Source organism: Anomaloglossus baeobatrachus, chromosome 5, assembly GCF_048569485.1.
Source record: "Anomaloglossus baeobatrachus isolate aAnoBae1 chromosome 5, aAnoBae1.hap1, whole genome shotgun sequence".
NCBI lineage: Eukaryota > Metazoa > Chordata > Amphibia > Anura > Aromobatidae > Anomaloglossus > Anomaloglossus baeobatrachus.
The window spans coordinates 567,755,257-567,779,901 of NC_134357.1; the positions used below are offsets into that span (position 1 = coordinate 567,755,257).

At 42.5% G+C, this 24,645-nt stretch overlaps 1 protein-coding gene across 1 annotated transcript in view; it reads left to right on the forward strand.

Annotated features, from left to right (window-relative positions):
- The first annotated feature begins 361 nt into the window (after positions 1 to 361).
- The window catches only part of LOC142313047 (uncharacterized), a 167,376-nt gene continuing 143,092 nt past the window's right edge, over positions 362 to 24,645 (forward strand). The window contains 5 exon segments of the mRNA XM_075352033.1: positions 362 to 483; positions 566 to 689; positions 773 to 870; positions 1,068 to 1,158; positions 8,582 to 10,085. Of these exon segments, the coding sequence (XP_075208148.1) occupies positions 460 to 483; positions 566 to 689; positions 773 to 870; positions 1,068 to 1,158; positions 8,582 to 10,085 (1,841 nt within the window). The 5' untranslated portion in view covers positions 362 to 459.

Below are 24,645 nucleotides of genomic sequence, written 5' to 3' on the forward strand. Positions count from 1 at the left end.
TCGTCATCTCATCTTCCCATTCAGATCCCTACAATATCGGATCCTCTCAGTGGAGATCTTCTATATAAGAGAATTCTCCTAATTGCCCCGTCAAGGATGGATATGGATAGGGACAAGATGGCGGAGAGGATATTACACCTCACCCTAGAGATCCTCTTCCGGCTTACTGGAGAGGTGAGAGATTCTGATGACGTCACATTACATCATTCTTATCTATGGGAATAACAGATGGACAGAACTGGAGAGGTGAGGACTCTGGAAATGTCTGGAGTGAGATTTATTACTGTGTCTCTCCATAACCAGGATTACACAGTAGTGAAGAAGACCTCTAGTGAGCGCTATCAGGCCCCTGTGTCTGAGGGATGGGGAAGACCCCTGAGCCCAATAACGGGGCCTCCACCTCACCCCCTGATACATGAGGACATCAATGACCAGAAGATCCTAGAACTCACCTACAAGATGATTGAGCTGCTGACTGGAGAGGTGACACTGCTGGGAATGCTGGGACATTATACAGTAATGCTATGAAGGGATCGGGGGGTGACGGTATCATTGTATGTGTCAGGTTCCTATTAGGTGTCAGGACGTCACCGTCTATTTCTCCATGGAGGAGTGGGAGTATTTAGAGGGACACAAAGATCTGTACAAGGACGTCATGATGGAGGTTCCCCAGCCCCTCACATCACCAGGTAATAGACAGGACTAAATACACACGGCCTATAATTATCTGTATGTAAGGAATGAATTCAGCCCCTGTATGTGTCTCCTCCAGTTCTATCCAGTAAGAGGACAACACCAGAGAGATGTCCCCGTCCTCTTCTCCCACAGGACTGTAAGCAAGAAGATCCCGATGTTCCTCAGGATCATCAGGTAGATGAAGAGAAGGGGCCATGAAATCTCCCTATGATGTGTAGACGGCTGTGAAGGTCTTGTGCTCAGTCTTGTTTTATCCTCCAGTATTATATGTGTTATACTTGTGTAATGAGAGCGGTGGAGATGGCAGGATTAGCGCTGATCATAGATGGGACTTCTCCATCTGTCTGTGACTTTTACAATATTTGTTTCAGGATGAAGATATGACCCATATTAATATTACAGAGACATATGTGAGTGATGTTGATTGGTATAAAGTAGAGATTCCTACAGATAGCAGCCCAGGTGAGTAGTGACCTATATCTTCTGCTTATTCTCTGGTTGGCACATTGTGATATATATTTTAGGGTTTATGATGAATCTGTACGCTTCTCTGTGTGCTTGAAGTAGGCAGGCGCTTTGCACACCTTATTCTTGAGCTGTTCACATGTCAGTTTTGATGATTACTGAGGATCTTAGCCACCTATCGATCTGCTGTAAATTAAAGTGCATAAAAAATGTTTAAAAATCTCTTAAGTTTAGTTACGCTAATGTAGCACCCCTGAGCCACTCAGGGCACTACAGGGAACTGCATCCTCTTGGGTATGCAGGACCTACCCCCTGGGACCTGGAGTATTAGTGCCGATTCCACCAAAGCATAACCAAAATCCTAGTTCTCCACTCCACACTGAGCATAGAGGGTTAACCATGTAAGGGGATTGTCGCCATGGGAATGAGTCCCTGGGTTTAGCCAGCCTGGTGGGAGGAGTCAGCCATCAGTTTGGAGAGTGTTGCACACAGAAGAGGTGTGCGGACGTGCCTGAGCTGGGTCCGTGCAACGGTGACCCCGGGGGAACGGGAGAGAGGTCGCCAGGACGGGTTCCAGAGATACCGTTGGGACCGGAGCACGAACAGGGCACAGGGCCCTAGGTCAAGCGTCAGTTTCAAATGGTTTGATAAATACCTGTCCGGTGAGGACACCTTCACGGACTTCACCATACCAAATAACAAATAATCCGGGGGCATCAGTAGTAAGCTAGGATCGGGGTTTGGACACTTACCTCCACGCAGGGTCCGCACTGCCCGCCGTACGGAGGAGACGGTACCCCAAAAGGGACAGTCGGGGCCCCCAATCACTCTACGCTATGGGGACCCAATCTACAAAGAGTGCCATGGACAAGGCAACCTGGGTCACTACATTGGCATTGATACTCCTGGGACCTGAACAACTAGCAATCCCTGGGTCCAAGTGAGTAGAGCCTGTTAGAGACAACCTGGTGTTGTCTCAGTTATTATCCCCATTACATCTCCCAGCCACAGCCCTACCTGCGGAGGGCCTTACACCATTGCTGCAATCACCACCAGCTCTGAAAGTACCCACATTCAGCAGCGGCGGTTCTCCATCCTTAACCGCAACCCGTAGGTGGCGTCACATGACAATAACTCTTATCAACCCTGGAAATATTCCCCATTATAAAAGGGGCCCAGGGCACAGAACAGGGCAACGGCCACCAGAGTGATATTCACATTTGCAACTGCCCGGGATCGAGTACCCCATATCCCTGGGCGCTACACTAATATTTTTGTTAGACAACTATGGCTTGTTTCCTTTGTTAATGGAAAAACTCATGGATCACCTCTTGTCAGGTGTTTTCTTTCTGTATATTCTGTCTTTTCCATTTCCCTGAAGCTTTTGATAATCGATAATAAAATGATCAGATGCAGCAGTATCAGGAGTATCAACTAGAGAAGAACTAATCTACTTGAAGAACCATTGGCAGGGAGTACTGCCAATTCTTATATCCTCTTTCTACTTGTAAACCTGGCATCATGTCGCAAAAATGACATCGCGCCAGGTCTAGATATCAAGAGAGCAACCAGCGATTCGAGAACTTAAGAGGAATCTGCAAAGCTGACATCCGGCGGCTACTGATTTATATATAGATAGACCTGCTTTATATATTATATATATATATATATATATATATATATATATATATATATATATATATATACACACAGTGCCTTGAGAAAGTATTGGTTGGGCCCCTTGAATTTTTCAACCTTTTTCCACATTTCAGGCTTCAAACATGAAGATGAAGAACTTAAATTTTATGGTGAAGAATCAACAAGTGGGACACATTTGTGAAGCTGAACAATATTTATTAATTATTTAAAATTTTTGTATAAAAAAAACAAAAAACAGAAAATTGGGGCATGCAATATTATTCGCGCCCCTTTAGTGCAGCAAACTCACTCCAGAAGTTCATTGAGGATCTCTGAATGATCCAATGTTGTCCTAAATGACTGATGATGATAAATATAAGCCACCTGTGTGTAATCAAATCTCCATATAAATGCACCTGCTCTGTGATAGTCTCAGGGTTCTGTTTAAAGCGCAGATAGCATCATGAAGACCAAGGAACACAGCAGGCAGGTCCGTGATATTGTTGTGGAGAAGTGTAAAGCCGGATTTGGTTGCAAAAAGATTTCCAAAACTTTAAACATCCCAAGAAGCACTGTGCAAGCGATCATATTGACATGGAAGGAGTATCATACCACTGCAAATTTACTAAGACCTGAGACCATCCCTCAAAACTTTCATCTCAAACCAGGAGAAGACTGATCAGAGATGCAGCCAAGAGGCCCATGATCACTGTGGATGAACTGCAGAGATCTACAGTTGATGTGGGAGAGTCTGTCCATAGGACAACAATCAGTGGCAAGAAGAAGCTATTTCTCAAAGATATCTATAAAAAGTGTCGTGACACACCAAACATGTGGAAGAAGGTGCTCTGGTCAAATTAAACCAAAATCGAACTTTTTGGGCACAATCCCAAACGATATGTTTGGTGTAACAGCAACACAGCTCATCACCCTGAACACACCATCCCTACTGTCAAACATGGTGGTGGCAGCATCATGGTTTGTGCCCGCTTTGCTTCAGCAGGGACAGGGAAGATGGTTAAAATTGATGGGAAGATGGATGGAGTCAAATACAGGACCATTCTTCAAGAAAACCTGTTGGAGTCTGCAGTAAGACCTGAGACTGGGATGGAGATTTGTCTTCCAACAAGACAATGATCCAAAACATAAAGCAAAATCTACAATGGAATGGTTCACAAATAAACATATCCAGGTGTTATAATGGCCAAGTCAAAGTGCAGACCTGAATCCAAATGAGAATCTGTGGAAAGAGCTGAAAACTGCTGTTCACAAACGTTCTCCATCCAACCTTAGTCAGATCGAGCTATTTGCAAAGCAAGAATGGGTAAGAATTTCAGTCTCTCGATGTGCAAAACTGATACACATACCCCAAGCGACTTACAGCTGTAATTGTATGCAAAGTATTAACTTAAAGGGGCCGAATACTATTGCATGCCCCAATTTTAAGTTTTTTATTTTTTCCAAAATTTAAAATAAGCAATGAATTTCATTCAACTTCACAATTATGTCCCACTTGTTGATTCTTCACCATAAAATGTAAATATTTTTATCTTTATGTTTGAAGCCTGAAATGTGAGAAAAGGAAAAATTCAAGGGGGCCGAATACTGTGTGTGTGTGTGTGTGTGTGTGTGTGTGTGTGTTTGTGTGTGTATATATAATATAAAATGTGTGTTTGTATTGTAGCGGGGTGGGGGTCCCCCAAGACTACAAAGACGCCGTGACTCAAATAGTCCGATCCAAACAGCTTTATTGTCCTTGCTGTACATGTAAATTCATCCGGAACACAGCCGGGTTATGCACCGTCCATATGGGTCCCCGTCACACAGGCACCCCTTGCCGTAGGAGACGGTCTTACGATGCCCCGTTCGGCTGTTCCAGGAGGGTCCACAAACTTATAAGCGCTCCACGCCGGCCTGGAGCTTTTCCAGGCTTCCGGCTCTGCAGCTTACAGAGCAGACTCTATTACAAGTTCATAGTGGAAGTTAACCACTTTCCTTACTCTCTGGCCCATGCCAGCAGACACCTCTAGCTGAGGTTACCTCGCGGCCCCAGGGCCCTCTGCAGACCACTGGGTCTGGGTCTCCTCCAGGAGAGGCTCGGCCTTACAGCCCTCGTCTGGCTGCACTCACCTCAGTCTTAATAATGGAGTCCTGTGCTCAGCCTCCACACAGGTTGCTCCCTGCAGAGTTCTCGGCTCTGCTCTCACTCTCTCCCAGCACACACGCTGGAAGTCTAGAGCTAGTCTCTATCTAGACTGCCCTAGACACACTCTACCCAGGTTCTGAGACTGGATTGCTTTAACCCCTCCAGCCACACCCACAGGTGGAGGTCTGTGAATCTCAGCCCTGCAGAGCACCTTGTGATTGTTAAAGGGAACCTGACCCTTATGTGTAGCAAGAAGCCTTTGTGGACTACAAGTCCCATAGCAACCTTTACCGTCTAGATATCGCAGATACCTTCTCCACTGTGACATATAGCGACCATTTACCACGTTGGTGGTCGCTACATCACAGTATATATATATTTTTTGGGGGGGCGATTAGTTTCATATTTTATTTTTTCCAATAATAATTCCTTTGCTCGGCCAGCAGTTTGTTAGTTTGTTTAATTTAATATATACTGAATATCTTTCAAGCAGCAGCACTGTATGGAATTTCATAGACAGGCAAATATTTTCTGGCTATGTAGGGGCATTAGTACTAATAATAGCGACAGTTCAATTTAGAATATGATGGACAGGCAGGAGATGTTTCATTGTGTAAAGGTAGCATGGAACCCAATAGACAGGCAGAAGATGTCTGGCTCTATAGGGGCATTAACGCCAATATCAGCAGCAGTACAATACTAAACATAATGGACGGATAGGAGATGTTTGGTTGTGTAGGTGTAGCATGGAACACAATGGACGAGCAAATGGTGTCCGACTGTAGCAGCGTTAGCATCAATAACAGCAGCCGTACAATATGGAACACAATATGGAACATAATGGATAGGTAGGAGATATTTGTTTATTTAGGAGTAGCATGGAATATAATGGACAGGGAAAAGCTGTCTGGCTGTGTAAAGGCAATAACAGCAGCAGTACAATATAAAAGATAATAGACACATAGGAGATGTTTAGTTGTGTAGGAGTAGCATGTAACACAATTGACAGGCAGATGGTGTCCGACACTGTAGCAGCATTAGCATCAATAACAGCAGCCATACAATATGGAACATAATGGATAGGTAGAAGATGTTTGTTTGTGTAAGAGTAGAATGGAACACAATGGACAGGCAGAAGATGTCTGGCTGTCTAAAGGCATTAGCACCAATAACAGCAGCAGTACAATATGGAACATAATAGATCGGTAGGATACACTTGGTTGTGTGTGGGTAGCATAGAACACAATATATAGGCAGATGTCTGGCTGTGTGCATTAGCACGAATAACAGCCGCAAGACAATATGTAACATAATGGACAGGTAAGAGATGCTTGGTTATGTAGGGGTAGCATGGAACACAATGGCAGCAAGTTAAAACATGATGGAAAGGTAGCGACAGTGGCTTCATTGGATTGATGTTAAATAACAAGTCCCTTCTGTCAGAAATAGGACATCTAATCAATGGCATCAGCTGTAGGTGTGTGAACATTCACACGGATTCATGACTGGGTAACCCCATCGAGGTAGATGGAGCTGAGTAAAGGGCCAAACTACAGTGTGGAGCTTTGCCAAGTATACCAGATTTAAAAAAATACATTAGAGATTCCCCAATGTAAGTGGTCAGATTTCTTCTATGTATCCAAAAAAGTAGCAGAAAAGGCATTAGACAGTGCACCACAAGATTAGTAATGTTTATTAGTAATGTTTATAAGAAAGTGTGCACCATCATCAAGAAAGTAATTTAACTAATGCTGTTTGGTCCTGATTGATTAAGAAAGGTAAGATAATTTTTAGACTGGACACAATACTCTTTGTATATTAGTTTAGCTCTGTAGTTGGTAGTGATATGTGTGGCCTATCAGGTGTTTTACTGTGTTTTAGGGAGGTTCAGCTACATCAGCTGTGGCAGGAGAGAATTTTAGAATTTTTCCCAAAAAAATTTATTGCTGCCAAAAACTTTTTAAACTTTTGTAGTCGGGGCTGAAATAAGCCAGGGCTGCTTCTTTATCCTTTAGTGTCACTGACCTGAACATTTCTGCTGTGAAAATTGAATAATACAATGCAATTGACACGGGACAGCTAAAATAAGTCATAGCTTCTTCGTGGTTTAGAATTTTTCAATTTTTACAAACAGATATTGTTGCCACAAACCATTACTTCGTCCTCATTTTTTTCAGAATTATTTTTGTTTCGGGCAAGGAACAAAATGTAGTAAACCTTTTAGTAATGCCTCCCCACCCCTATAGATATTAAAGGGAACCTGTCACCAGATTTGGCAACTATAAGCTGTGGCCACCACAGGTGTGCTCTTATAGACAGCATTCTAATTATATATATATATTTATATATATATATATATATATATATATATATATATATATATATATATATATATATATATATATATATATATATATTATAATAAAAAATGTGTATAAATAAGATCCCAGGCCGCTGTGTAGAATGTAAAAATGACTTTTTATTACTCACCTAAGGGGCGGTGCAGTCTGGTCGGATGGGTGTCTCCATTCTCCGTTACTGGCGCCACCTCTCTCGGCCATCTTTGTCCTCCTTTTTCTGAAGCCTGGGTGCATGATGCGTCCTACATCATCCACAGTAGCCAGCATTAAAGTCCTGCACAGGGGCACTTTGATCTGCCCTGCTCAGGGCAGATCAAAGTATTGTAGTGCACCTGCGCAGGAACTTAATGTCGGCTAGTGTGCATGACGTAGGATGCGTCATGCACCCAGACTTCAAAGGAAGGAGGACAAAGATAGCCGAAAGAGGAGGCGCCGGTACCGGAGAACGGAGACGCCTATCCGACTGGTCTGCACCGCACCGCCCGTTAGGTGAGTATTATAAAGTGATTTTTACATTCTACAATCAGCCTGAGCTCTTAAACACATCATGTTAGAATGCTGTATATAAGAGCCCACTGGTGGTGGCCGAAGCTTATAGTTGCCAAATCTGGTGACAGTTTTCCTTTAATAGAGATGAACAAACCCGAAGTTCGGTGTTCGTACCAAATACAGACTTTACAAAAAAAACAGTGTTCACATTCAGAGGTCGGGTGTTTACTTATGAACACCACTCGTGTGAGCAGCGCTGTGCTCGGGTGCGTTCGCTGCTCAGCCCAGGGTGAGCTGCCTGCAGTGTTTCATCTGATAGCATTGGGTTTAACAACAACATAATTGGATGTAGTGTGCACCAAACAAAAAAAAATTGAAAATCCAAACCCATACTCCCCTGGAAGTGATCTGATTAGGACTTTCTGCGTGTGGGTGGAGACCTGAGCTGCCCAATTAGTGACTTCCATTGGGGGTTCAGGTCAAGTCTGGGTACCAAACCGAACTTTTTCAAAAGTCCGGCTGCACCCGCCGTACAGAATTTCCACAGGTTCGCTCATCTCTACTCTAACGTTACTAAGGCTCTGTGTGTGTTAAATAGCTTGAAAGGGTTTGGATACAGCCCTGCAGAGTGTCGTATATCTGGTCTACTCAGGGCTATTAGAGGCTTTGGAGACTTTTTTTTTTTTTTCCCCATGAATCGAACTTCTCAACAAAATGTCACCAAGCTGGTTAATTCAAACCTAAAGGAGTCACTCATCTCTGATATATGTTTTTCTTTTCTTGGCAGAAGACTGTATTGAAAGGTCAGATGGACATCAGTTTTTTTCTGATCTTAGAGACGATGATTATGAAGTCACACCAGAAACATATGAAGAGCATGCCAATATACTACAATTATCACCAGCGTTTTACAGCAAAAATATATCATCTAATCTTTTTCAACAGGCCCTATCTTCTGATTCATCACAGACTAAGCAAAATAAAAATAACAGAATTGATGCTAGACAGCACAAATCTCATACAGGGGAGAAGCCATTTTTATGTTCACAATGTGGAAAATGTTTTAGGGTTAAGTCAAAACTTGTTAGACATCAGAGAAGTCATACAGGGGACAAGCCATTTTCATGTTCAGAATGTGGAAAATGTTTTAATGACAAACCAAATCTTGCTGCACATCAGAGAATTCACACAGGTGAGAAGCCATTTTCATGTCACGAATGTGGGAAGTGTTTTACCTATAAATCAGATCTTGTTATACATGAGAGAACTCACACAGGTGAGAAACCATTTTCATGTTCTGAATGTGGGAAGTGTTATAGTGTTAAGTCAAGACTTGTTAGTCATCAGAGAAGCCACACAGGGGAGAAACCATTTTCGTGTTCTGAATGTGGGAAATGTTTTAATCGGAAACCAAATCTTGTTGCACATCAGTTAATTCATACAGGGGAGAAGCCATTTTCCTGTCTAGAATGTGGGAAATGTTTTACCTATAAATCAGACCTTGTTAGACATCAGAGGAGTCACACAGGGAAGAAACCATTTTCATGTTCCGAGTGTGGGAAAGGTTTCAATGACAAACCAAATCTTACTGCACATCAGAGAATTCACACAGGGGAGAAGCCATTTTCATGTCCAGAATGTGGGAAATGTTTTACTTATAAAGCAGAACTTGCTACACATGAGAGAACCCACACAGGGGCAAGGCCATTTTCATGTTCAGAATGTGGGAAGTGTTATAGCATAAAATCAAGACTTGTTAGACATCAGTCAACTCACACAGGTGAGAAGCCATTTTCATGTTCAGAATGTGGGAAATGCTTTAATCAGAAAGGAAATCTTACCGCTCATCAGAGAATTCACACAGGGGAGAAGCCATTCTCATGTCCAGAATGTGGGAAATGTTTTACCCATAAAGCAGATGTTGTTAAACATAAAAGAACTCACACAGGGGAGAAGCCATACTTATGTTCAGAATGTGGAAAATGTTATAGCATTAAATCAAGACTTGTTAGGCATTTAACTACTCACACAGGCAAGAAACCATTTTCATGTTTAGAATGTGGGAAATGCTTTAACCAGAAAGCAAATCTTTCTGCACATCAGAGAATTCACACAGGAGAGAAGCCATTCTCATGTCTAGAATGTGGGAAATGTTTTATCTACAAAACAAATCTTCTAAAACATGAGAGAACTCACACAGAGGGGAAGCTATTTTCATGTTGAGAATGGGAAAAATGTTTTAAAGAGAAATTACATATTTTTAAATATCAGAAAATTCACACAGGAGAGAAGCCTTTTTGAAATAAATCATTCTAGTGACAAATTATAAAAAAAAAAAGTTAACATATTCGTTACCGTTAAGACACAAATCTAAAAGGGAAAGCAATTTTGAGCATCACACGATGATGATTTGGAGATGTATGCAACTATCAATAAATATGCAAAATATAATCTTGAAAACAATCCCATGTATTTCACCATGTATATAGAATATTTATGTAAACACTAAAACTGCATCTAAAAGGGGTGAAACGGCACTCCTGTATGATTGTGGCAGTTGCCCCTCATAATTAATGTGTCCTAGTAATTAAATGACACCAACTGGCTCATGCATGGTTACTTTTTAAACTATCTTGATCTAGTACAGTAGCATATACCAGATACCTAATGTCAGATCAGCTGTAATAGAAAGATGTTGGAAAATCTTTATAAAAATTGTAACTAAAGATTCACACATATGCATTAACTTCTAAAATCCTTCTGTTTCTATTATCTCTCGCCTGGAGTTTTGCAGCCCCCTGTTCTGTGGCCTCCCTTAAAATTATAGATCGGAGTAACCAGAAAACTAATAAAGTCACAGAGAGAAGTATACTCCTAAAATATAAACATTATTGATATAAAAATATAAAAACATTTTTTTACAAATTACAAAAAACAGACACAACCTAGCGGGTAACAGAGACAACAAAAAATAGGCACAACAGATATTCAAATGGACAAATAGGTGATATAACCAATAAATTGGTGTTTATATCAGTGTGCTAGCCAACTTCAAATGACATGAGGATACAATATGTAAGGATAGAGATGGTCGTGCAGTGCTATACCGGACTGATGGTTACTGCAGGTTGTAGGCTTGTCGGAAGAGGTGGGTCTTTAGGTTCCTTTTGAAGCTTTCCAAGGTAGGCGAGAGTCTGATATGTTGTGGCAGAGCGTTCCAGAGGATGAGAGATGCACAGGAGAAATCTTGGATGTTTGACATGTCTTGTCTTAATCAGTCAATCAGTCAGGTTAAAGTATTCAGACCAAAAGAAGTCACCTGGTCTTAAGGCCGCTTTACACGCTGCGATCTCGCTAGTAAGATCGCTAGCATGCATACCCGCACCCGTCGTTTGTGCGTCACGGGCAAATCGCTGCCCGTGGCGCACAACATCGCTAGTCCCCCGTCACACTACTTACCTGCCTAGTGACATCGCTGTGACCGGTGAACCGCCTCCTTTCTAAAGGGGCAGTTCATTTGGCGTCACAGCGACATCACTAAGCGGGCGCCCAATAGAAGCGGAGGGGTGGAGATGAGCGGGACGAACATCCCGCCCACCTCCTTCCTTCCTCATTGCCGGCGGCCACAGGTAAGGTGAGGTTCCTCGTTCCTGCGGTGTCACACATAGCGATGTGTGCTGCCGCAGGAACGACGAACAACATCATACCTGCAGCAGCAACGATATTTGGGAATATTGGAGCATGTCAACGATTAATGATTTTGCACGATTTTACGCCCTTTTTCGATCACTCCTAGGTGTCACATGCAACGACATCGCTAACGGCGCCGGATATGTGTCACGAATTCCGTGACGCCAACGACATCACTTTGGCGATGTCGCTGCGTGTAAAGCGGCCTTTAGTCAAAATCACTTTTTGTGCTTATAAACACTTATAATGCTGATAGCACAACACTAAATAGTTTTAGCCAAAAAGGAGAAAACACCTGATGGATCCAAGACATAAAAGAACCAGATGCAACAGTTTACCCAACGCGTTTCCTCTCTAATAATGGAGGTTCAATGGGGTATTAGACATTTAATTTGTATAGATAGTAGGTTGCGGTTACTTTGTAGCAGGAATATAGATCCTATATAACTCTGTGAAAAGAAACAGACGCTTAAGAAAGGTGCTGTAAGACATCTGACACAATAACTCAGTCACAACAAGGCAAAATAGCTTCACTTCAGTATAGTCAGCCAGACAGGTTTCTTGTTATGCTGAACCTACAAAAATTCTCAGCCAATAGGGTTCTGATCTAATAGCTTCCAAAGGCGATAATGATATTGTTTGTGTGAAGAAATGCTGTATCAGCAGCTGCCCTCCTTTCCAGCTCTCACCGAGGCCAGGACAATCTGTATCTTATAGATATTATATATCGCCTTTGGATGCTGTTGGACACACAGTGAGATACCTTTTTGTTTTGAGTATACATTTTGAGATGCTTGTGATCTGGGGCTATGCACTTTATATATTTATATATTTGAGGATTGGTGCTAATCTCCGTTATTGGTTTACCATGTATCTTAATATACCTCACTGAGCCTACAGGTGCCAGGATGCGCCTTGATTTGGATTCCTGTCATTATTATTAGGACTCTTCAGGTTCAGCGTAACAAGAAACCGTTCTGGCTGACTATACTGAAGTGAAGCTATCTTGCCTTGTTGTGACTGAGTTATTGTGTCAAATGTCTTACAGCACCTTTCTTAAGTGTCCTTTTCTTTTCAAGCAGTTATATAGGATCTATATTCCTTCTACTAAGTAACCGCAACCTACTATCTAGACAAATTAAACGTCTAATACCCCTAATGAACCTCCATTATTGGGGTAGACTGTTGCATCAGGTTCTTTGACGTCTTGGATTAATCAGGTTTTTTTCTCCTTGTTTTGGGCTAAAACTATTTTGTGTTGTGTTATCAGCATTATAGGTGTTTATAAGCATCAAAAGTAATTTTGACAAAGACTAGGTGACTTCTTTTGCTCTGAATACTTTAACCTGACTGATGGACTAAGGGCTGCTTTGCACGTTGCAACATCGCACTTGCGATGTCGGTGGGGTCAAATCGAAAGTGACGCACATCCGGCGTCACTTTCGACATCGTTGTGTGTAAATTCTAGATGATACGATTAACGAGCGCAAAAGCGTCGTTATCGTATCATCGGTGCAGGCTCCGACTTTTCCATAATTATGCTGCCGCGACAGGTACGATGCTGTTCCTCGTTCCTGTGGCAGCACACATCGCTGTGTGTTACGCCGCAGGAGCGAGGAACATCACCTTCCCTGCCGCCGGCGGCTCTACAGAAGGAAGGAGGTGGGCGGGATGTTTACATCCTGCTCATCTCCGCCCCTCCGCCGCTATTGGCCGCCTGCCGTGTGACATCGCTATGACGCTGCACGACCCGCCCCCTTAGGAAGGAGGTGGGTCGCCGGCCAGAGCGACGGTCGCAGGGCAGGTGAGTGCATGTGAAGCTGGCATAGCGATAATTTTCGCTACGCCAGCTATCACAAGATATCGTACCTGTGACGGGGGCGGGGACTATCGCGTGCGACATCGCAGCATCGGCTTGCGATGTCGCAATGTGCAAAGCCCACCTAAGACAAGACATGTCAATCAACTAACATGTATGGTAATACTAATGGAAACTTAATTCAGACTAATATTAGTATCTGGGTACTATGACATAAGTTACTATTCGGAATTGTGACATTATACTTAAACAGTGTGATTTATTATAACCTTTTGACATGTCATTCAAAGTTGACTAGCACAGTGATATAAACACCAATTTATTGGTTTTATCACCTATTTGTCCACTTGAATATCTGTTGTGCCTGAGTTTTGTCATCTGTTACCTGCTGGGTTGTGTCTTTTTTTTGTAATTTTTAAAAAACGTTTTTATCTTTTGTATCAATAAAGTTTATATTTTAGGAGTATACTTCTCTCAGTGACCTCCCTTGTAATAGTCTTGCACCCCTACAATCTATTTCTAACTATGCTGCCCGATTAATCCACCTCTCCCCTCGCTATTGCCTGGCCTCTCCTCTCTGCCAATCTCTTCACTGGCTTCCCATTGCCCAACAACTCCAGTTCAAAACATTAACCATGACATACAAAGCCATCCACAACCTGTCTCCTCCATACATCTATGATCTAGTCTTCCCGTACTTACCGCCACGTAACCTCCGATCCTCCCAAGATCTATTTCTCTGCTCCCCTCTTATCTCCTCTTTCCACAATTACATCCAAGATTTCTCCCATGCATCCCCCATACTCTGGAACTCTCTGCCTCAAAATGTCAGACTCTCGCCTACCTTGGAAAGCTTCAAAAGGAACCTGAAGACCCACCTCTTCCGACAAGCCTACAACCTGCAGTAACCCTCAGTCCATTATAGCGCCGCACGACCATCTCCACCCTCACCCATTGTATCCTCACCCATCCCTTGTAGACTGTGAGCCCTCACGGGCAGGGTCCTCTCTCCTCCTGTACCTGTCTGTGCCTTGTTTTGTTTGTGATTATTGTACTTGTCCCTATTACGTATATGCCTTTTCAGATGTAAAGCACCTTGGAATAAATAAATGGCGCTATAATAAATAATATCTATATTTTTTATCTTTTAATATGTTAAAACATTGCCTTAGAACTAGAGATGAGTGGAGCCGAAGCGTAAAGTTCGGTGTTCATACCAAACACAGACTTTTTAAAAAAAATCAGTGTTCGGAGTTTGGATGCTTTCCGTATGCTGACCGCTCGGTGCTCAGTTCAGTGTGAGACGCTTGCAGTGTTTGGCTCACACTGGGGATAAAATCAGTGTTATTGGATGTAGTGTCTACAAAAAAAAAGTCAAAAAACTCTGCCCTCCCTCGGAAGTGCTGTTGATGGCTTGCTGTATGAGGACGGAGACCGGAACTTCCCAATCAGTGACTTCCAGTGGGATCAAGTCAAATCCGAGTTCAGAACTGAAGTTTATTTAAAGTTCGGCCTAACCCGAACTTCAACGGGTCCTCTCATCTCTACTTGAACCTATAGAGCTGTGGTAAAGCTGGTAGTCATTTTGCATAGAAGAAGTGATGTGAGAATTACACTATGGATCACATTCATGTTTTTGACTTATCCTTTTAAAGGAAAACATGTATAAACAGTATTACACATCTACGATATTGTGACATCACTCAATGACATTGACAAACTCAATTTGTGAGGTAGCATTAATGTTTAATAGTTTTGAAACAGTTAAATAGGATTCAAGAACCTCTTCTCATTCTACTGCAATGGACGGGATGGGATCCTCCATTTATCATCCCGCTGTAGAATTTGCAACATAATCCTTGTCATACGTAGCATATTGTGATACCAGGTCTTCATCCTTGACTAATGATCTTTCATCTAAACAAATGTTTGATTTAAAGCAAACTTTAGTTATGATTTTAGTGTTTTTGATGATGCCAGCTTATGTGAATAAGAGTTATTTCAGGCAAATTTGTAATAGGTCGGGAATACAAAAACCCAAGGACTCCACACTTGTGGGAACTCATTATTTGAACCATTTACTTCAGCGGTTAGACTTTGCATTTTGTGAAAACAGGCCATCTCCTGAAGCCATACAACCAAAGTAGGGGATTGAGGCAATTTCCAATGCTTAGGGATAATTCTATGAGCAGCTGTTAAATAGAATGTCAGACTTTTCTTCTGAGATTTGACATACCCTGGAAGAATAGATAAAAAAGCCACTTGCAGGGAGTTAGCCACCCTTTTACCACTTATAGCATGATAGAAAAGAAAGACTCCCAAAATGGATTATTATTGTTGCAACCCCACAACACATGTAGCATGGTACCTCTCTCCTCTCCCTACCACTACACTAACATTTATCGGATACAGAGGAGAAAATTGCATGCAGAGGAATTGGACAACGATACCATCGGGTATCTTGTAGTTTTTCTCTGGCGCTGCACAAGCTATAGAGAATTTGTAGCTAAATATAAATGCCTTTTTCCAATCCGACATATCAACTGCCAGCTTCTCCATCTATCTCTCTGTGTATTTAGGACTATTAGTTTCGCCACTTTAGTTCAAGAGCGTATAAATGAGAAAAATGGAGTGTTAAAGTGGCAACTTCAACAGGAAGAGCTCTTTGAAATGAAATTGAAAGAATATATTTTTGCTCTACTAGAGTGAGACAAAGGATTTTAGCTGGAAATATTCAGGAGCCTCTAAGATCAATCAATGTATTTTAGAGAGGTAACTGGGTAGTAATGAGCCATTAACAACATCAAAGAAACAAGTGTCCTCAGTCATTTTCCAGCAGTGAAAATGCTCTGTATCCATACCTGGGGAAAACTCCGGATTGGAAAAGAGGGGTAAAAGTGGTGAGCTACCCAGAAAGTGAGAGCCTTTCCCAATCTCAAAATCTCATAACCTCATTGTAGCTGTTAATAGATCAGCTTAAGGGTTAATTTGACTTGTTTTTTGGACCAATCCATGGAAGGTGTTAAAACGCTCGCTATCAGGGGTGGTGATACTGTGGCGAGCACTGGAGCTGTGGACACATTGGACCACAGGGGGAACACGTACTTACCCTTAGGAGGGAGGGGCTTGACTAAGTGCCTGCATGAGGCAGAACACCAGGTGTCACTCCCAGGACAGCAACCGGGACTGTTGCAGCTGAGTGGTACAAGGTGACAGCAATATTGGGAGAACAGCAACTCAGAGCAGCACAAGGAGCACAGTCCAGATGAGGAACGGGCAGAAAGGTACCAGCAGACAGAGGACATCAGGCACTAGACACCAGGCGCAGGACGTCAGGCACAGATCTTCAGCTGGCACAGGTTAACAGGCGGCCCTGGTTGTCAGGCATGGATCATCGGCTGGCACAGGTCATCAGGTGGCCCTGTCCAACAATCAGGGGGGTACCAAGCCGGGGACTGTACTTATACGTGAACGGCATTAAAGAAGGAAGCAGGCACACTGCGCAAAGCGCAGAGGAGCACCGGCGTAATAGAGGAGCCAGCGCTACACCAACACTCACATGGGCATCTATGGGGGGGTGAACTGGGGACTGCACCACAGGTGGTTGGCGGAAAAGAGGGAGACCAGGGGCACTGCGCAAGGATGCAGAGATGCGCCGGCATACTTGGGGAGCCCGCGCTACAAAAGGTAGTGAAGTGGTATACTAGAGCTATCCTGTTCCAAACTCACCCATTGTTTAGATCTATGATGATGCCAATCAAGTAAACACGTCAACAGAGCTGCTTTATCATACAGTTTAAAGTTATAGAGACCAGCCTCTCCTAAATTTTTGTGTTTACGTAACGTGCTTGTTATGCACATAAGTATTCCAACACGGGTAAAGAGGTAATATAGCCTATCTCACTCCAGGAGCACCTGCACCTTACTGTTTCCTGTACAATCTATTATCCCTAGCTGCAAAACATCCTAATGATTCTTGCATAGACTGAAATATCCGTATCTGCACAACTAGAGAGCCATAACTCGGACCTGTCTGCCTGAAAGGCCGTTGAGTTGTTTCTTGTACCACTCAAGGAACCAGAGGTTACTAACACTACAAATAAAGATAGGGTTAAGTGTGCAGGCATAGACAAGAACTCTAGGTGTGAAAACATAAAATATGTACACAAGTGGATAAATGAGAAAAAAATAAATGTAAGCAAGGGTAAACGCCTAACAACCTAAAAGAAAAACAAAAGATAGTTGTAGGAGGAAATTAGAAAACAAAACTGGTTTCTGCGTAAATTCCTTAGCTGCAGGCCTGGAACTACTTAGCAGTAATCCACATGAAAATATAGCAAGCAGAGAAGGCCAATATTAGGAGAGTATAAATACCACCACCCAGGATGTGATGGCACAGAAAAATGAGCAAGTGAAAACACTTGATAACTGCAAACTAAACGGATAGAAGCAAAGGTAAAAGACCATCAGCATTTGAACAGGGACTGACTAGACTGGTGATTAGCATGAATAGAGTCCCGAACCTGAGGCGTGACAGTGGTAAGTCCAATCTGAGGTTTATTAACGAACCAGATGAATTTCAGAAGGGCTTATTGGAGTCTGGGGGAAAAATAAATAGGGATATCATAGAGACAGTGAAATAAGAGAACAAAAATGAGGTGAAACATCCATTTTAAGTACAATAATACACCCAAACCATGAAAGTTTAAGTTTATCATAGTTATTTAAATCTCCTAATGTTTCATCTATGAGAGATAGGTAGTTAAGTCAGTAAATTTTAGAATAATCAGATGGGACGCTCACTCCCAGATAGCTGTATTCTGCCACTTGAAGGAGAAATTTTCTTTAATATGAGTTACTGCATCACTTGGTGAGATGACATTGATGGCCTCTTACATAGAATACTTTACCTTGAAGTTACTTAAACGGCTAAAAGTGTCAAATTCCTTAACAACTGACCTATTTTTTTCATCAGGGTTTGGTTTTTCTCGTACATGGAGAAAAAAAAAGAAGTTTCTCGACCTTCTCCTATGTGACAGTATGTGAAAATTGAGTGCAGTCCACTTTTTTTTCACGGACCCATAAGACTTGCTTTGATGATTTTTCATTTCATCTGAGGCTGGGACCAAAATCAGACAATGAAGTTTTTGTTACTCATTTCTATAGTCTCACTGCCATTACAATAAAAAATAGCCTAATATGAGGATGAAGATTAACCCTGAATTGCCGAAGCCTGTTTTCACCTTCCTGACACAGCCAAATTTTACAATTCTGACCAGTGTCAATTTATGAGGTTATAACTCTGGAATGCTTCCAAATTTACCAGTGATACTAATTTTTTCTTAACATATTATAATTCATGATAGTGGTAAATTAAGATTATTTTTTTTGTTTTAAATTAATTTGTGAAAATATCGTAATTTTGGCAAAACTTTTAAAAATGTCACAATTTTCAAACTTTCAATTTTTATTCCTTTAAAAAAGAAAGTTCTGTCACACAAAATAGTTAACAAATAACATTTCCCACATGTCTAAATATTTTTTTTTTTATAGAACGTTAAAAGGGTTAAAAGTTCATCAGCAATTACTCATTTATCCAGCAAAATTTACAAAAACTATTTTTTAGGGCCCACATCACATTTGAAGTGACTTTGAGGGGCCTATATGACAAAAAATACCCAAAAGTGACACCATTTTAAAAACGTCACCCCTCAATATGCTCAAAACCTAATTCAAGAAGTTTGTTAACAATTTAGATGCTTCATAGGAATTGAAGCAACGTGGAAGGAAAAAAATAAAAATGTTACTTTTTCATACAAAAATGTCGCTTCAAACCCAAATTATCCAATTTCACAAGGGTAAACGAATAAAATGTACTATACAATTTGTTGTGCAATTTCTTCTGAGTATACGATACTCCATATATGGTGGAAAACTACTGTTTGGGAGCACAGCTGGGTTCAGAAGGTAAGGAGCACCATTTGACTTTTGGAATGCATATTTGTCAGGAATCGATAGTGTCGCATTTGCCGACCCCTGATGGACCTGAATAATGGAGCTCCCCTACAAGTGACCCCAATTTGAAAACTAGACCCCTCAAGTAATTTATCTAAATGTGTGGTGAGCACTTTTTACCCCCAGGTGTTTTACAGATATTCATGACGTTGTGGCGTAAAAATAAAAAAAATCATATTTTTCTACAAAAAATGTTATTTTAGCCTTAAATTTTTAATTTTCACGAGAGTAAAAGGAGAAAATAGACAAAGAAGTTGAATTCGGTTCAAAAAGCTCAGCAATGTAGAAAATCCAAAGGGAAATCAGAACTGATATCTTTTCAATAAAAATATTTTATCTTTTTATTTTTTGGGAGGAAAAGTGCGTCTTATAATCCTAATAATAAAAGTATGCTGTGGATAAGAAGCGCAGATAGAGTATTATCTGGTGGGATATGATAAGACAACAGGTAAGGTACTCACCTATAGGAGTTGTGCCAGTCAGATATCCTACATAAGCATAAAATGGCGTCTGCTGCAGCCCCAGAGTGACGTATTGCAGATGTGGAAGAAGGAAACCAGGATATGCCGCGCTGACATTAAACATCCAAGAGTTGATTAATTCCTATTTTATTTAGTCAGGTCTACGCGTTTCGGAGGACGCAGCCGCCTTTTTCGGGACAATTATGACAGAGAAATCAACATTATGCGCCTCCATATAGCCTTCTATATACTTTGAGTCCTCACACAGCCTCATATATACAGTATAAGTGTACCACCCCGTGCTCGGCAGCCGACCCGCTCGGATCCGGACCTTCAGTGGGCGGCTCGAGGGTCTCCGGACCCGGAGGTCCTGTGGTCACTCCAATCAAAAGGGGGTTTGTGGTTTGGGGACGTAGTTGTACGGCCGGAGCCGCGTTAAGTTCGTGACGCCACCCACGGGATGTGGTGAAGATGGACACTACCGCTGCAGTTACGGGGCACCCGGGGGAGATGTTGCGCAGCAAGTTGTTAACCCCTCCGTGGGCAGGGATGGTGCCCCGGGACCCGTTGGGGGAATGTTTGGCGGTGCAGGGAGATGGGTGGCTGGAGGGCAGTGATGTATTCACTATTAGTAAACACACGAGTCTCTGGTAAACCAAGGTGATGGTGGTCGGTGCCCGCAACCGGCTGCAGTCTGGTCCCCCACCCGGCTGGTGGTCTCTGTCTTTCTCCCGCACCTGTTTGTGATGGTGGACTACCTGCGCTTGCAACTTCAGGAGTCCACTCCCGGCTTGTGGTTACCTGAGGAGCCCTTTCCCCGCAGACGCTGGCCCGTGGGATCTCTGTGCCGTGGCTGTGGCTTTCTATCCCCCTCGTTGGGCTGTTGCCTTCAGTCAGGACTTTGGGTGGGACAGGACCTCTAGTCCTGGTCGCAATCAGTTAATTAGCTAGCCCCCAGTAGCTTCTGGACCTATCTTCAGGGTCTGAGTACCCCCCTTTGTGCTCCGGTTTCCGAGTCGGTTCCCTAGGTCGGTACCAGCGGGCCACTACCCTGTCCACCACGGTTCCACCGAGCCGCCTTCCCGGCTCCTGCAGACAGAGGCCTCCATCTGCCTCCTAGCCAGCAGTACCAGGGCTCCTACTCTGACACCGGTTCAATTTGGGTCTTTCCTTTGCTGGAGCTGCACACACCTCCAGCCCACACACCTCTCCTCTTGACCTCTAGACTTGAACTTCACGACTAGACTAAACTTTCCTGCCCCAGGCTATCTGAGACTCCTCGGTGGGCATCTTCCAACCACCTGGTTCCGCCCCCTGGTGTGTCCATCAAGCTCTGAGGGGGGTGACTAGGGTTTTATATGTTTGGCTGCTGTCACCTAGTTAGGGAACGGTGTAATGCGGGGCCCTATCTGTGACTACCTGACTGGCCAGGGCATCACATAAGCACCCACATAACCTCCTATATACATGATGAACCCTCACATAGCCTCCGATATACCGTATGAGCGCCACATAACCTCCTATATACAAATAAGTAAAAAGTATTAGTACATATAAATAACATGGGCTAGTTAGCAAATACTGTTTTTGATCGTATCGTGTCCTAGCATGACAAGGTGTACCCCATTTCAGATGGTCATATCCTCTAATATTAAAACCTCACCTCAAGTGTAGATAGGGGCGGCAAAACAGGACTGGGGCCCGACTGTTCAGACACCAAGCCATGGGAAGCTAAATAAATAAAATGCCCAGCTCAAAAAGGAGGGGGGGGTATGCCCCTGTTTGTACAAAGTAGAAGAAATTAAAGCAAAACCATACAAATAATTCAAAGTATAAGTTGGTATACAAGCAACGTATAGGAACATGTTCACACTGTGGCCATTTAACAGACAAAACCTAAGAGACACAGAATGAGCAATTATCCTGAAATAAGAAGTAATAAGACATATCAATACCAAGTAGGAAGTACCTTATTAATAAACACTCTTTTTATCAAAAAAGTATAAAAGCCATCCCACTGTGACAAGGTGTACCCTGTCGGGATGAACCTATCCTCTAATCTAATATATAAAGCTGAATGTGTGTATGTGTGTGTGTATGTCCAGGATTAGCATCCGCACCGTCGCAGCTACAGCCACAAAATTATGCACACTCACACTTCTGGACCCCGAGAGCGTCATAGGCTATGTTTTGAGGGGAAATTTTAACCCCGCTCTTTACAGTTATTCACCAAAAATCCTGCCTCCATTAAAGCGAATGGAGCTGGGAGCCACACTGCAGCCAGAACTTCAGAAGAATGCGCAGCCATGCCCTTATATGGAATGTTGGCGTGTCACAATACAGCCAGGGAAAGAGACATACACAGACAGGGAAAGAGGCAGACACAGACAGGGTAAGAAACAGACATAGACAGGGTAAGAGACAGACACAAAGAGACAGACACAGACAAAGAGACAGACTGACAGGGAAAGAGACAGACAGGGAAAGAAAGGGAAAGAGAGAGACACAGACAAAGAGACAGAGACAGACACAGGGAAACAGACAGCCAGGGAAAGAAAGGGAAAGAGACATGTTATTTATGTATTTATGTATATATCATTTTGATTCTCTAGATGGGCTTGGTCCTTTCCCCACTACATCTTATAAACAAATTCGATGCCTTGACATTTAGTACCTACTGCCACAGGTATGCCCTTGATACCCCTCTGTCCTCCCCCTTATTGAACCAAGCAATATGTTTTGACATCATTTTGTGTTTCGCATTCATAGCCTTATTTGGATACGAGAAAATCTATACTTACCTGATATGCCTGGGTGCTTTTTTGAAATTCATTCTAACTTGACATAGGTATGTCATTCACTTCTGCTCTTTTTTACACTGTACAGCATGTTCTGCAACCCCTGTGGGGGATATCATTGTAATCATGGGAACCCTTTACATATATTCCTAGGGAGAGCTTATTTTGTCTTAATTTTGATTTTTTTCTATGAATGTAATACGTATGTTTTCCTTTCCTGTAAACATCCATGTATATTCATTATTTGTGACATTGTATATCTCTTTCTTTATTTTATATATATAAAAAAATTAGTCCTTGAAGAACACCCTCATCGGGTTGAAACGTTGGACAATATATGAATACAAATCAATAAAAACATTTTTTTGAGCACCATATTGGACTTTCTTCATACTTCCCTTAGTGTGCCGGAGTATATTTGTATTAGTATCTGCCTTTTCTCCAGAGCACCTATTTGACTGAAGTGGTTGAGCCAGGTCTATTCTATATAAAACAGACAAAGAGACAGACTGACAGGGAAAGAGACAGACAGGGAAAGTGAGGGAAAGAGAGAGACACAGACAAAGAGACAGAGACAGACACAGGGAAAAAGACAGCCAGGGAAAGAAAGAGACAGACAGGGTAAGAGACAGACAAAGACAGGTAAAGAGACAGACAAAGAGACAGACACAGGGAAAGAGACAGAGGGAAAGAGACAGAGAGGGAAAGAGAGGGAAAGAGACAGACAGGGAAAGAGAGGGAAAGAGACAGACAGGGAAAGAGACAGAGGGAAAGTGACAGAGATAGATAGACAGACAGGGAAAGAGATAGACAGACAGGGAAAGAGATTGAGACAGACGGAGAAAGAGACAGAGACAGTCAGAGACAGACAGGGAAAAAGACAGACAGACAAAGAGATAGAGAGACAGAGAGATATATACAGAGGGGGAGACAGACATTATAATTACATTTATATCTATTTGTTTTGTGTTTTTTGTGTGCAGAATAAATTTTTGTTAATACATTCTATTTTGTTAACAGCAGTTATTAACCCGGGCGAAGCCGGGTAGTACAGCTAGTCTAATATATAAAGCTGAATGTGTGTATGTATGTGTGTCCGGGATTGGCATCTGCACCGTCGCAGCTACAGCCACAACATTTTGCACACTCACACGTCTGGACCCCAAGAGCGTCATGGGCTATGTTGTGAGGTGAAATTTTAACCCTGCGCATTCCAATTTACCAATCAATTTTGCCCCTATCTACATAATGGAGAAAAAGTGAAACCAAAAGTGTATCTGCACCGTTGCATTTACAATCACGAAATTTTGCACAGACACCTCATGTGACCCAGGGAGCGTCATAGACTATGTTTTGACAGGAAAATTTAACCCCGCGCTTTACAGTTACTCTCCAAAAAACATGCCTCCATTAAAGTAATTTGGAACTACAGGTTATTAGTAGGAGCTGTGATTGGTTGCTATAGGAACAAAAGATATTCATAGTATAGGAAGCTTATATGTGAGGTAATAAGATGTCGGTGGGGAGACGGATAGAGAGAGACAGAAAGAGAGACAGAGAGAGAGAGACAGACAGAGAGACAGACAGACAGACAGAGAGACAGACAAAGAGACAGACAGAGACAGACAGATAGAGAGACAGACAGACAGAGACAGACAGACAGAGAGACAGACAGACAGGCAGAGAGACAGACAGAAAGACAGACAGACAGACAAAGAGACAGACAGAGACAAACAGATAGAGAGACAGACAGACAGAGAGACAGACAAGAGAGACAGACAGACAGAGAGACAGACAGAGAGACAGACAGAGAGACAGACAGGGAAAGAGACAGAGAGCTAGAGACAGACAGGGAAAGAGACAGACAGAGACAAATGGTGAAAGAGACAGACAATGACAGACGGTGAAAGAGATGTCAAGGTCAGAATGACGATGATGATGATGAGACTCAAAGGATCTCTCGGATCCGGCTGCTGTTTCTAATTAAAATGTCATGAGTGCACTTAGAGACTAAATAACTAGACACCAAGTCAGTTACATCTATCTCCATGACTGGCTCTTAACCAAG